We start from the raw sequence: 15,294 nt of genomic DNA, 5'->3' as shown, positions 1-15,294 counted from the left end.
ACAGGACAGCTGGTGGAAGAGGGAGATTAGCTCCCTTCCAGAAGGCTGGAGGTAGGCCTGGGAACGAGCACAGTTTATCTTTACGTCTCGGGCATAACAGGCAACGCAGTACCTACATCCCTCCAAACCTTCACCTCCAGCCCCATGCTCTCACCTCATTCCCATTACCACCTTTAAATGCAAGAAACCAGGTATGGTGGCTTGTTCTAGGCAAACCTAAGCCCTTCAACATTTCAGACAAGATCTGAAAAACATGAGTTTGCAGTCTTCCAGGAAGACACGCCATCAACAGGGAGAGTTTGGCAAAAGGTCTGCAGATCCTGACTTACTCTTAGTCTTATCACCACGCTCAGACCCTCTTGTTCTTACCTCCTTTTTATCTAATGCAGTATCATCTGTTTGGTGGTGTAACTCCTTTTTCACTCCTCTTCCCTCCCTCTGTCTGAGCACCCAGGAGCTTTTACATGTGCCCCACAGTGGGGGCAGGAACAGAAAAAATGAAAAGGACAGAGAAAAAGAGAGGTTGCACACACTCATCAGACTGTTTCTTGGATAGCAACAAGTCACGTGTACAAGCCTAAGTCAAGTTACTACAAGCTTTTTAAAGCTTACTGAAACAGTCCCCCCTTTTGGCTGCAAAAAAACTGCTGTGATCCCGTTCTCAGAGGTACCACAATCAATTATGTGCGTTGTTGCACAGAGATAGCACTTTTGGGCCCACCAATGCAAAATTTAATGTCACTTATACTGACACCAAATACTAGCTCCACAGATGAAAAATAGGAGTACAAAGCATCAGCCAACACATCCTCCCAGAAAACCCCGATGAGCAAAACACAGTGGAGCACAGACATTAGGTGTCACTGAAATGGCCCTCAAATAGGAGCAGTATTCGGTGCAACTGTCTGATGCTGAGTTAATTAGCCCTGCTGAGAGGCAGAACATGGTACCTCCAGCTTGGGGCTATCACAGGGTTGCTATGCCACCCTTGAGATCCAAGCTAATATTTTAGCTCAGATTATCACAGTGCAATATGGATCCCTGGCACCAGCTCAAGGTGACAGCATGTTCCGTTGCATGGTGTAGACACGCAATTAAAACTGCAAGCTTAAAAGAGATAGGTGGTTTGATATTTCTCAGCTGGTGAATGCTGGTTTTAATTATTTTCCCCTCCAAGATAGAAAACAATATTCCCTAATGTTCCAAAATGGCTTGGGAGTCATTCCAACAATGGACACACTTTTTGTAGCACAGTTAAACACTGCTAACTTGAGTTTAAAAGTCAGCCCTGGGTAGATCCAAATCCAACTTGTGGCTTTGAGGGGAAGAACAACAATAACAACTACTGGATTCTCATCTAACTAGTGCTTTCTAAGTATCACAGACTTCCAGAAACCTTGCCTATAATTACTATCAAGACTAAGATCAAGTCCACAGCCTTCAGCTTCTTGCCTGCTTTTGTGCCTTGAGACGAGGACTAAAGGAAGCAGCCAGTTTATGCAAAAGTGCACAGAGGTTGGGAACAGACATTTCCATGTGCTTTCCTGTCCTGTTGCTCCACAGGCCCCTCCCAACACACTTCACTTTTTTTTTTTCTTTCTTCCTCCAGTGCACTTGAACACAGACCAGCAGTTACCACCATGCCCAGCAGCCACAGAGATGCAGTGCAGTACAAAAACAACTACTTTGGATTGGGTCAGTCAAAAGCTAACCTGTGCATGCAAAGTCCAAAGCAGGTATGAGCTGAGCACAGACAGCGATGCTTCCTCAACTCCCAAAGCTTTAATCAAAGCAAACACCAGAAATCCAGCTCTAACTACACCTTTAAAAAAATTATTAAAAAAAAAACCACCAAACAAGCCACAAATTCAGTAACACAGCCTTAGCTGAAAGATTTCTTCCAGCCCTGTTGTACTCTCCCAGATTAACCTTTAAAGCTTTAGCCAGCCTAAGCTAGGCTGCTATTTATATATTACACATCATAGGTGTCGGTGTAATACATGATAGAACAAAATACACAGAGAATGGGTGCTAGAAGTCCACGCAGCTCCTCCTGCATACTGTGGTGACAACACTGTTCCTTCTCAGCCTATGTTTCCCCTCTCCCTTCAGCTCTTCTTCCAGAAAGACTGGAATATAAACAAGCCATGCAGCATGTTCTGGGGATCAGAGTTCAAGTCCTTTTCTCCTCATAGCTTGACTTGCATAACTGAAAAGGTTTCTGTCAACTTGAGAGAGCTGCTCTTCCTGAAGGAACAGAACATTGTGGTTTTGAGTTGTTTTGCTTCTTCACCTCCTTTTAAACAAAGATGACAGACATAGTACGCAATGCTTGAGAAAACAGAAAATGATTAACAGAAAGATATACATCCGTCACATATACATTACAACATCTGTCACTCATATCCGCTGTTCTTTGTCCATGAGTACCTGCAGAGCCAGAGGCTCCAGGTCAAACGAACAATCCTTCTTAGGTTTCCTAGAGAGAAAAGATGGAAAAAAGTGGAAGGAGAAAAGGCTGGAAATAGCCAAATTAGTCAGGTTTTAAAACAGGTCAGTTACAAACCATTATCAGCTCACCAGTTTTTTCCCCCAGAAACTATGATCAATCTAAATAAAGGTCCAACCAGAGAATTTTAGCTGTATTATAGCTGCACATTCACTACAGCATTAAGTTCACCTTAAACAAGGCACACTTTGTCTTCTAATAATGCCTAGGATATCTAAAACATCCAGCTTAGGCTGATTTGGAGCTAGTGATTTAACATCAGCTCTCACAAAAATGGCTGGGAATTACGAAACTAAATCTACCGATCAGCTTGGGGAAAATAAATAATTATCTCAACCCTAGGCTAAAATAAATCACCAAAAACCCAAACCTTCTCACAAACAAAATTGGGGCTCTCAAGGGCAGTGCTGGAGGGAATAACGTGTTGTTGGGGTTTTGTTGTTGTTGTTTAGGTTTTTTTTAAAAGAAGGGAAAAAAAAAAAAAGATAACTGAGAGGGCTAATTTACTTCCTTCACTACCGGCACCTGGAGAATGAAATCCTCCCCATCTACATCAACAGCAAGTCCGAAGTAAATCAGACTAATTTCTCACTTAGTCGTAACAGTATAAATCCTGATCTGTACTGGTGTCAGAATCTGTCCCTAAAGAGACACAGGTGCTTTTTGTATGACTAGTTTTCACAGTAGCATTTGCAAGCCCCAGCCACGATTAAGTCCAAATATACACGGACTGCCATCATCTGATGCCACAGCTCTTTTTACTGGAATTTTTAGTCCCCATATTTTAAAAAGCAACAAGTTACATTATGCAGGTTTGTGTGGATTAAGAGGCCCAGCAAATAGGTGTGAATGTGCTCCTACCAGCATACAAAACTGAACAGTTTAATTTTCATTTAAAAAACATGCAAAGCTTGTCTGTAGTCAGAGCCTGAAACATATTACGTTCACTGATCTTTGCTGTGTTGCTCCCTATCTTGCCTCAACGGTTGGAAAAAAAAAAAACAAACCACCCACCAAAAAACCCCAAAACCCCCAGCTGTTTGAGATGGAATTTACCCCAACAGCAGATTCTGCAAGTCAATCTGCTGCAATGCATGTGTGCCAACGGAGAGCTCTGGGATTCTCAGGAATGCAGCAAAACAAGTCAGTGAAAAGTGTAAAGCTAAATTAATTCAGGGAGGGAGGAAAATGGAGATAAGTGGTAGCACTTATCCCACACTACTACTACTAAGTCTTGGAAGTTTCCCAAGGCAGCGATCCTGCCAGCTCCGGAGAAAGTTGCAGGACACCAACAGTTTGAGCAGCTTCTCTGATAACGTTAGCACCTTACATTTCCAGTGCTCTCAATTCAGCATTGCAACGAATACATTCACATTGCCTTTGGAGCTTGAAAATTAATCAGAATGCACACCCTAACTGCTAACTACTATAAGAAAGCTAAACCCAAACTGACAGTGCCAAACTGGAAAAGCTCAAATATTGTAAATACTAAGGCTGTTTTCAAAAGCTTTCTTTATATGTAGCTTTGTTTTCTTAGCACTAAAGCTCAAAAAATAGTATTTACAACAACAAAAACATAAGAAGAAAAGCTCTAATGAACAATTTCATAACTATGAGAACGCTTTGTGGACATAAAGTGTTTTTGAGCTAACAAAGAACCGTTGTACAGGTTGCAGCAGAGCCTGTATTGGATCCCCTAAAGGCTTTTAGTGCTTTGTTTCATTTCTTAAATGTGAATACAGGCAAAACTACAATATATAATACCCACACAGTACTTATCCTGAGGATTTTGAGAGCTACGAGATACATGGCAGTTGAAAAATGTAGTCCTGAAGAACATTTAATGCAGCACGTAAAGTCCTAACTGACATCTTTTCTGAATGGGAAAGGTTGCCAGTAAGCCTACAGGTGTTAAAAAAAAAAAAAAAAAGAAATAGGATTTCTTTATAAGGTAATGAGCTCTCCAAAGGGAACAAAGATGTAGGTGTATCCGACTTCAGCATTGAGAGTATCATTAATTGTGTGTTTCCTTAGACAAAGCTGAAATCAAATTCACAATAAAAACCCAGGACAAAGGAGCAGGCTAAAAGGCAAAATCAGAACTGGAATTCTTCACAGAGCAACTGTTAGTTGTTGTAAGTGAACTCAGCTCCTTATGGAAAAGTTTGCGTAAGCTTATTCACATATTTCTGTGTACACAGAGCTATAAAATGACACAACAACAGCCCGTATTGCAGTGCCAGCTTTTAGGGGTTATTAATCTTATAGTGAAGTTCATAGCCCTGAACTATGCACCTTAGTTTCTTTACCTATACATGACGAAAGCTAATTATCTCTGATTGTAATCTTCAATTGCCATCTGTCTGGAAGGAAAGCTGCCTAAATTAGTCAGTAGGGAATGCTGGGAAAGCTTACATGCTTTTCTCAGCGCTACACAGAGACGCCCATTTAGGACTTTCAGACCTCAATCCTTGCTGAAGATTAAACACAACCCATCCATTTCCTCCCCAAAACTGAAAATTGATGTATCACTGTTTCAGGGGGGGTTTGTTGTTTGTTTTTTGGGTTTTTTTTGAGAAGGACAGTCACCCCTAAAACTGAGGGGAGTCAAAGGTGCATTTCACCCCACCCACACATCCTCTTTCACGGCCTCGCAGCCCAGCTGCTGGGGTTGCCCTGTAGTGGCTAAAATGCCTACAAGCCCAGCTGAGAGCCCGGAGCTGCGCAGGCAGCTGGGCAGCCTCCCTGCCAGGGGTAGACTGCAGGCAGGCAGCCCGGTCCCTGCTGCAGCGATGGCTTCACACAGTACCTTCTGCTGCAAATCATCAGCTCCCTCCATCATTTTCATTTACCTTCTAAGCTGAGTCTGGTTTGCTGTAGGCGAAACAAGAGTGTCTATTTTTGCTGTGTGATTCTTAGTTTCAACAGTCCTTAAATGCTACAGCAAAATGAACAGGAGTTTCCTCGGTTTCTTCTAATACTTAATACTAATATGTACTATACCTGTAGTATTTTTAAACGGATTAGCTGTCCTCCCCTACCTGATCTTTGCCAGGGCTGTTATGTGCACATATGTCCTCTGAAGATAAGGGAGTAGCGGGTATGCCCTGAGACAACATGGGGCTCACCTTCCTGTAAGCCACAGCAGGGCGATGGACTTCATTTGTGCCATGGACCTGCTCTTCCACAACCAAACTGGCCCATGCTGCAGCAGGGATAAAACATGAAGTCTGATACTTGCTTCAGCATAAAACTACAAGTCCTCTAGAGCAAGACACGCTGTAAGCGGGACCTGCTGTTTTGCCTATTGACATCTTTTCCTTGCTACGCTGACCACACCAAATCCAGCTCAGCCTCCAGCATCACCGTGTCCTATCAGATTGCTATTCATGCTGCAGACGATGCAGAACTCCATTAAAGCATGAAATGCAGTACAGTAAAAGGCTTTTTGTTCTATTGCATGTGTTCTTAGCATGAAATGAGATTTATGCAATCATACCCTGTATGCATGCGGGCACGTCCTTTCTTTCCTTCCTGACAGAACTTTTGAACCCCTTTGGCTAATTTCAGTCAAATGTGACAGGCGATTAGGAACTTAATGCATTTGAGACCTCCGCAAGTTTTGTGAAAATAAACAGGCAGCTGGGTAGAACAAAGAAACCCTATAAGCTCATCTTTCATTAAAGATCAGAAAGTCTACATGCAGAAAGACATCAGAAACCTGGTTTCGTTATATCTGCTTCTCCCACAATTGTGTGGCAGAGATATTATAAGAGCCTCTGGCCACGAAAAAAAAAGTGCTAAAAATTTTAAAAGCCTTGCACAAACATATAAGTGTCCAAATTTCGCAAAACAGTTGCCTGAAGTTGAACACTTTAAATATCCTTTTCAGTCACTTAATAGATAGTGTTAGCTGACTTCAGTCATGTGGCTTCGAAAAAAGTCACTTTTGACACCAGCCAGTACTTATTATAGGAAATATTCTCTGTGAAATCTGAAGAATGAGATGCATATTCTATTTCACTTCACCATTCTTTCCAAAAAGCTCTGAACAACATTCTCAATTTAGATTACAAATCTCTAAACTAATACAAAACCTAAGGTTTGAGGCTAAGCCATCTAAGAACCGATGTCCCAAGTTGAAAACAAATTACAGCATGCCATTAGCACAGAAGAAAGAAGGAAGGAAAACAGCTACTCCATTCAAATTGCTCCAATGAAAATGAAGTAACAGTATTTCTTTAACATGCTTTGCAAGAAAAGGCAGTCAATCTTGAGAAATTGTACAAATGGTATTTACACTGACCAGTATTTCAACCATCTGGCTACTCAAAACCCAGTTTACACACCTGGCCTGCTCCACTGCACAAGGCAAGCAACATAGGCACAAGAAATGCTCTGCTATGTCAGACCAACGTCCATCTAGCCCACTAGTCTGCCTCGAGCAGTGACAGAGGAAGATGCTATTTAGGGACAGCACATTGGGGACATTTTGTGGTTCATTCCCCCATCCACACATTCCCCTTGCAGCACCTACAATTGTTTAGTACGGGAGTTGGAGGATAACATCCCTGCCTGCTTCTTTTAGCATCCTTTTATCGACCTGCCAATGTCTATACTTGGGAACCAGGGCAGAAAAAAGGACAGGAAACCCACCAAAGGAGACTGAAGTGGTACTGCTACATCAGAGCTGCTGAACCACGGGGCGCTTCACTACAGACACAGTCCTGAGGCCCTCGACTTTTTGAGAATGGGGAATTAAAGCTTCCAATTAAAATTGGAGGGGGAAGGATAGGCTCATGTAGCCTTCCAGATCCTCAGCTGAGGCAAGTAACAGTCACCCTGTCTCATTAAATATTGCAAAACATTTGGGCAAGCAGAGCTAGCTGTAGTTTTCCCTTAACTGTTTCCAGCAAAAGACAGGCTTTTCCCAGCTAACTGAATGGGAAGGCAGTAACTTGTCTACGCAAGGGGCACAATCAAGACTAGCTACCACATGCTAGCAAGCCTTGTACGCATTCACCAATATGGACAAATCCTAACTTGCTCTGGCGCTTCATCAAGTGGATTTACTATTATGGCTCCATTTAATCTTGTACAAATGTTATGTTCAATCAGACTCTACAGCCTATTTGCCATCTACATCACTAACCCTCCTCCTGGTCTCAATCCCACACATTCACTTCAGACTACCTGAAGCACTGTGAAGATCGAGGTGATAATGTTTCCAGGGTCCTCAGACCTGACACAGGTGGAGGACGTAGACAGGCAGGCTCAGGAATTTCAAAGAAACAGGAAATGTCTCTTTTGACTGCCAAAAGATTAATAAGGTTGTGGTTTCATGCAGCAACAACAGCGCTTAAGCAGCAAGCACCTTCCACTCTCCTCATTGCAGGGGGGAAAACCCACAAGTTCCTTCCCCGCACTGTCCCTCGTGTTATGCCAGAGTGCTTGTATGCTCCTTTCCCTAAACAGATCATTTCCCCCACACAGGTCATTGTGCAGCCAAAAAACTGTGTCAGCACAACGCACCTGCAAAAATTAGCTGCCCAGGAGGGAGCTATGTAAACCAACAATTACAGTGGAAAAAAGAAAAAAAGATAATGGCAAAAACACAACTTCAATTCCTTTCTTCCCCTGGGAAAGGGACTCCTCCTCCCCCGTCCCACATGCAATATCATTTATATTTTATACACACACACATTTTGTATTTACTATTAAATGGCCATTACATATGCATATTTCCACTGCCCACCTCTGCTAAAGCTCCAGGTAAGCCGATGATGTGCCCCTCACACTGTTCTCATTTCACTGCTGGCCACAGGACTCTCAAAAGCAGCAGTGAAAGAAAGCGGTGGCCGGGTACCATTGCGCTGCAGAAGTGTCAGCCTGCAGATCCAGCCTAACAAAGAGCTTTTCTGAGCTCTGCAGCAGCTGATCCTTATTTTAGTGTTTCCAACCTGTACTCACAAGGGCTAGAAACTGTTGTTTTAAAAGTGAGTTGACAAGTCTGTGGAAATCTAAGACTACTAGCCACCTACCTCACAAATAAAGTTTCCCACTGGCTAGTGGCCCAAAAGAAAGCAATATTCCTGCTAGGGGAATGGAAACTTGCACTGTAAATCAACAGATGTTAAGAAAAGCTTCAATGATTAAGTCTGAACTTCATTTCATTCCTGTCTGCTCTTAAAACCAGTTCCTTGATTACTCCACTCCTGCCCTCCTAACAGGAAGGAGGATCAGCTTTGTGGCTCCTCAAGTTTTCCAGCCTTTCCTTCCCGGCCAGGGCAAGTGGGGGCTATTCAAGTTTTTGCCTTGCTCCTCCTGGCTCCCCACGGATGCTGGAATGTAAAGAATAGCTCTAGAACAATGTACTCCAGTTTTACTGCTGCTGCCAGGGCTGGGAGCAGAGGCAATGCAGAACAGTTACATGCAAACTTTGGGTATGTTCCGGGGAACGCTTAAAATTTGCTCACTCTGTTGCAGTGCTGTAAAGGGTCTTCCTCTCAAGGTACCAAGGCTTCACTTTTGCCTTCAAGACCAAAGCATGACCGTCTTTGAACACTGAAAAGCCACCCCACCCTAACAAAATGAATTTTAAAAGGATGTGATACTTTAAAATTATAGGTACAGAACATAGCAAGAAGCACTACTACAAATATTTTGCCACATTCTGCACCTGCATTTCTTAAATGCATTTTTCAAAAGGTAGTGATACCACATGCGATACCATGTTCCCTATTTTTGCTTCATAGCACATACTAGCTAATGCTGCCCATCACTTCTCAGTTTTTCAAGCTTTCTGCACAAATAGCATCTACTGATTAATCAGCAATTAATACATTGAACCGCAAAGTTAGAGCAGATTCATTTCCACACACTACTGAAAGGTGACTTGTAAAGGAAACAACGGCTTGCACACCACATTTTCGTCCTGACCTCAACACACATCAAGAAACGCTGAGGTTTTAGGTTATTCTGTAGCAGGAGGATAAAAGATTTAACACTTGAAGACATTCACACACCAAATAATAAAATAAATAAGTTTTATTTTAATTTCCCTTGAAGACTATGAATAGGTACAGAAGTAGTCATACATAACATGGCAAAAATTGAAGCAGAAGAAATTGTATTAATGGGGAAGTTCAGGGGTTTTTTTATTCTGCTACAAAACTATTGCTCTTTTGAGTAAACAGATGGTAGAAAATAGAAACTCTGAAAAAGAAAAAACCTGGTACGCTCAGTTAGCCCATAAATTAATTTCCCAGTATTATTTACTAGCTTCTCTATAAGGCTAGAGAAATTGATGAACAAATTATTCAAATGAATGACAAATGAGTTGTCATAAACCTGAAAAATTAAACTCCTCTTAAATGCACAGCACACATTTCAACTGTGCAAGCATCTGTAAGGAAAGATGTCTGTAAAGAGAGGTATTTCAAGTAATCTTGAGCTTGTTCCTAAAATGCACTTAACTAGGGACCCACAGCAGAGCATCTCTCAGCACACACACAGTAAAAACCACCTTTCATGCTTATAAGTAAAATAATCTTAATCTTAAGGTACAAAGACAAACAAACCAAGATCCTGTGATACAGCTCAAGCTATACTGTGGAGGGGGAAAAAAGAAGAAAGGAAAAAAAAAAAAAAAAAGAGCATGCTTTTCCCTACAAGCCCCGTTGAGTCAATGGTATGGACTGCCTCATGAAGACTCATGGTGGTCTTCAAGTTATATCTTCAAATGACCCATCTGACTGCATCATCTTCCAGTCCAAAATATTTGAGCCAACCCCTCCATCAGCCTATGAAGCAACACGCAAGAAGCGGAAAATAACAAATCAGCCAAGGCAGGTTTATGAGAACTTTCTCAAGCCTGTCTTGGGAGAATGGATCAAACCTTTACTAAAAGGCACTAATCATGGTGCACCCAGAAACTAACAGTGAAAACAAGCCTGGGATTACAGTGTTAATGGCACAAAGAAGCTATCTTAAGAAACACTATTCCCGCTCCCTCCCTTCTTCTATCCAAAAATGATCACGCAGGGAAGAAAGCAATCATCCAAAATCCTCTAAAACTGTCTCTGCTTGTAAGCTTCCAAAGGTCTGAGGAGGTGGTGAAGAAGCACCTCAAGCGCTTGTCACTGTGAATAAGACCTGTCACCACATCAGCTGCTATATTTCCCTCCTCAGTGAGGCAACTCCCCTGCGTAATTGCTAAAGCCATTATTTAGCAGCACACACAGTATGTATCAAAATAACATCTTACCAGTCACCTTGTCTAGCCAAAACACCATAACTCACCTATTTCCCCACTTCTTTACAACTTAGGACTCGGGCGCTTGTGATCTTCTTGCCAGCTTTCAGGTTTTGCTGTCCTGCCTACACACTCTGTAGCTGCTCCCATGGGTACTTCCCCATCCGGCAATTGCTTCCACAGAGAAACTTTCCTCCTGGTTTTGAACAGGGGGGTAATTTGGACACCAGGAATCTCATGTGTGTCAGGGTATGATTCATAGATCCCACAAGCAGAAGAGGTCTCCTACAGCCAAGACCACCCTCAGGGAGACCATGGGACTCACCCACCTTTAATACTGCTGCTTTAATAAACAGCCGTAAGTTTAAAGAGTAACTTAATTGACCCTGCTTCAGTTCAGCTGAGAGATAGACATGCTAAAGCAGCAGGTACTGCATCAAGCTGGAGAGAAAGATACAGATTTATTTCATGTAGGTGGGAAGAAAAACAAGAATATAGCTGGTGCAGTCTTACATATGGAAGGAAAGTTATTTTAGTTTCAGAAATATCACTTCTGTGACCTAATCAGATAGGAATATTTCCTATTCAGAAACAGATGGGTAGGAAGCCTCGCTCCATACACATTTCCCTTTCCTTTAAGCCCTTCCTGAATTTAGTTTTTTAAGTTTAGGAGTGACCAGTCTAGTATCATGGCACTCTCCACAACAGAAGTTATATATTTTTTTTACGTATAACATTTTTACACAGTTCAGCTGCGATAGAATTGCCAGGTTAAAAACAAGTAATCTCATCCCATCGCAAAGTTTGTCCTTTCTAAATAGTTTTGCAACCACATTGTATGAAAGAGTAGCTCGGTATAAAGTGGGTGAAGAAGAGAGAGACAAAAACCGAAGAAACCTGGACAGCAAGTTTCAGTTGGGTAACAGGAGCGCAACAGCCACAAATCCTGACAGATAACTGTTCATCTCACTGGAGATTTTAGCTTGAGGAAGGACAGGAGGACTGATCTCACAGCTTGCAATAACTAAAACAGAAACGCGACCCCCACTGCTAAATAATAATCCAAAGACTTTTAAAAAAGCAGAGAACATAAAACTTCCAAGGTTTGTTTCTTCCCTGAACTACAAGTAATGGATTTGCATTGTTTAAGGCAGAGTCTACCCACAGAGCCATTGTTCCTTCCCCTAGGCCTTTCCAAGGGGCAGTCCTTCCCTTTCGGTAGTCCCGCTAAGAGCAATGCAACACGGCGGGATTACCAGACGCAAGCAGCTTCGCAGAAGCCATGGATCTCCCCTCAAATTTTACTTACGGACCGCTGCCGGCCGCCGCCAGCTCTGCCGGGAGGCTCCCCCCGCGCGGGGCTCTCCTGCTGGCATGAGCCCGCTTTCCTCCCGCCTTGCCCTGCCCGGCCCCGAAGCCCCCGGCCGGGCCACGCCGCCCCTTATCTCCCCACCCTCGGCAGGGCTCGCAGCCGCGCCCGCCCGCCGCGACTCGCCGCGACTCACCGCTCGCGGGGGCCCGGCCCGGCGCGGCGGCTGGCTGCGGGGCTGGGGCCGGCTCCGCCTGCCGCCCCGGCCGAGGAGCGGGGCTGCTCCGGGAGGCCGGGGAGAGGCCGGCGGCTCCTCCCGCCCCGCGGCCGGGGCAACGGGGATGGCCCCTTCCCTCACCCCCGCCCGCCCCGCCCGGGCCGCCTACCTGGCTGGGCGGCGGCGCCCGCAGCCCGCCGGACTCCACCCGCGGCGCGGCGGGGCGCTTCCTCTCGCGCTCCCCGGCAGCGGCCGGAGGGAGGCCCCGCTGCCCGCCGCCCGCTGGGGAGCGTCCCCCGGGGGTCCTTCTCCGGCGGGGAGCGAGACCCGGCCCCGCATGCGGCCCCGGGCAGCGCCTCAGCCCGGCCTCCCCCCCGGCGCAGGCGGTCCCCGGCACCGGCCGCCTGTGCGCGACCTCAAGCGCATCCAAATGCCGCCCGCAAGCCGGGCGGCGGCGGCGCTTCAGCTTCTGTTAGGCTCATCCCCACCGGTAACCGCGTCCCTGCTACACCGCGATGTTAATTTTTACCAGGAAGTTCCCAGGAACCTCTGGGAAAGATCTGGGACATCTCATCTCCCCAGCTCGCAAGCCGATTAAAATTGTATTCTCGGCAGAGGAGGCTTGTAGAGGCAGGCTTCATCCCCCTGGAAGTTCAATTAATTCCTTGAATGCTTTCACCGAGGAACACGCTGATGTATCGGAATAGCCAGCTCTGCCTTTGAATATGTGGTAATTTACAATGAATAGCAATGTTCTTGGCAACCGCTGCCATCAGTACTTACCTGAAGGAGGTTTTAAAATGGGAAGCATGCACAGACTGTACATGAGGTCAGCTCGAAGCTTTCCCGTCTGAAATAACGCAAGAGCGGGGGGAGAAGATGTCTCACGGCAGAAACGCCGGCAAACTCGGGGACGAGGACTTTCAGCGTACCCAGTCCTACGGGTTCAGGGACCATCCACAAGATCCTCGCAGCCTACGCAACAGTTTACAGCGCTAGGTACACTTTATACAGCAGGGGCATTCACCACTTACCAGTTGTCTTTTATCTTTAAATCATCGGAGGCAAGAGGACAGAACTTGTCGCTTCTTATCAGGGCCGTCCAGGCAGCCTCTCCGTAGCTTCAGCCTTATTCCCGTACGGTAGCGTTCACGGTAAGGACGAAGAGGAGGGCTTGTTCCAGCTGAGCCCCATCTGCAAGAGAAAACGTGAAAGGAAGCACGCGGTGTGTTTAGACAGAGATGTTATTTGGCTCGAGTCTGCTGAAATTCCTCCTCGATTTATACCAAAGCCTTCCAGGGGGAGGAGGGACTCGCATGAAGCAAGCTAAAGCGCTACTCCGTCTCCCCCCCCGCCGTACTGAGTGTCTCTTCCCTGACCGAATTCCAGCTGGAGCAGCAGCCGCTCTTCCTCCTCCCTCCTCTTCCCCGGGGCCGGCGGTTCGCCGAGGGCCGGATCCTTCCCCCTCCGCGCCCGCCCCGGCAGCCCGGGGGGCGGGAGAGCGGCCGAGCGGGGGGCAGCGAGCCGTCCCGCCCCGGCCTCCTCACTCTCCGGGAACTAACAGCTCCTGAACAAACTGATTTGGGGGGAAGGGGGGAAGCCAAGCGAGCTGAAAGCCACAGCAGTCATTTCAGGTGCAGGATTCTCCCTTCCAGCCAGCCCCACTGAAAGCCATTAGGGGAGGAACTACCCCCCCTGAAGAGCTGCTGCCAGGGGCAAAATGAAGCCTCACCCTGTATGACCAACCCAGGAGAGAGTCACGGGGCTCCAGGAAAATCTCCTCTCCACCCTGCAGCAGCCAGCCCCGCGGGCCTGGGCATTACTGTTTGAGAAGAAAGTTAATAACTATTTCTGCCAGTGATAAAGGGCGGGCAAAAAATCAGTGTGTCTGGAATTGTGCGCTGCATCAACGTCGTATTTTGCCCAGAGTAGCGTATCATGCTAGAAGAAATCTGAGGGGTTGTTAATCATTTAATTGTCCTCTCCTGCTTCAAACGTTATGATCCTGACCACTTCCAATCTGAAACTTTTCTGTATGATGCTTCAGGGAGCTTGCAGTATGTTTTTAGCATTGTATCAGAACAACATGCGCCCTTTATTAGAAGAGCAGCTCCTGTTTTTTTTGGTGGCTATCACTGGGAATGACCAGAGGTGGAGTCTGTTCTCAGCAGCAGTTTCATACAGCCTATATGTACGTGTAATAAAAATAACAGATTAGAAGCAGGGAAATTTTGTCTATTCTTAACGGACTACCCCACTCTGTAGCCTGCTGAGATGGCTTTCAGTGTGTTCTGGGCTGGGAACCAAAGTTCAGTCCTCTGTAATTTGTCTTGCCTTGAGCTGAAAATACCTTCGTACTTTTGCCCCTTCTCCCACGAGGTTCCTTAGGGCTTCACCCTTCACACCCTGGCCTTTACAAAACCAAGCTGCTTCAAAGTAGATAGCTAAATTAGCTGCCTTCTAAAATCAGTTTATTTAACTCTGCTATATCTTTTTCCTATTAGTTCTCATCTCTTCTGTCCTTACCCTCCAATTCACCTAAGTATTATAGGCACAAAACCCATTAAAAAAAATCATTAAGGTTGCACAATGAAGGAGTCAGAAGTTAAGAAATACCAGAAGATGGGTTATGTGACTTCACTTCGGTCTGCTTACTCGTACATTTCATGACAGTCTTAAATTATGTAGTCCAGTATTACTTTGTTCTGGCCTCGCTTTATATTGCAAGGCCTCGCCTTTGTTTAGGATACAGGATGGACTCACTCCCAGGTTTTTGCAGAACAAGATGCTGGGACTATTCACTACAGAGGAACATAGGAAACCTTAAGGAAATGGTTGCTATTCCTGCCTCTTTTCCGTACAGGATGCGTGTGCTGCAGCTGCATCTTTTGTGCATGAGTTCACGGGCGTGAGCTAATTCCACACTAGCTAACCTGGGTATTGGTAACAGTCTAGCATGGATCTTTGGGCAGGCTGAAAAACAGCGGTAAAGAACATGAACATGC

General features: G+C 45.3%; 1 protein-coding gene across 15 annotated transcripts in view; it reads right to left on the bottom strand.

Annotated features, from left to right (window-relative positions):
- The window catches only part of ST3GAL6 (ST3 beta-galactoside alpha-2,3-sialyltransferase 6), a 47,039-nt gene extending 33,280 nt beyond the window's left edge, over positions 1–13,759 (bottom strand). For 3 of the 15 annotated variants that reach the window (XM_072883049.1, XM_072883011.1, XM_072883083.1), the window contains exon 1: positions 13,324–13,655. Coding sequence is in view for 4 of the 15 variants with exons in the window: in XM_072883001.1 (XP_072739102.1) it covers positions 12,073–12,139 (67 nt within the window). In the remaining 11 variants the exon portion in view is untranslated. Of the gene's footprint in view, positions 1–369; positions 2,248–12,072; positions 12,178–12,268; positions 12,392–12,458; positions 12,969–13,072; positions 13,298–13,323 lie in introns of those variants that run through there. The other 12 variants (XM_072883066.1, XM_072883106.1, XM_072883030.1 and 9 more) reach the window with 11 other exon arrangements.
- Between the last annotated feature and the right edge of the window lie 1,535 nt (positions 13,760–15,294).

The sequence above is a fragment of the Ciconia boyciana genome, chromosome 1 (assembly GCF_034638445.1).
Source record: "Ciconia boyciana chromosome 1, ASM3463844v1, whole genome shotgun sequence".
NCBI lineage: Eukaryota > Metazoa > Chordata > Aves > Ciconiiformes > Ciconiidae > Ciconia > Ciconia boyciana.
Note: the sequence above shows the minus strand (reverse complement) of the source record. Positions and strands in the feature narration are given on the sequence as shown.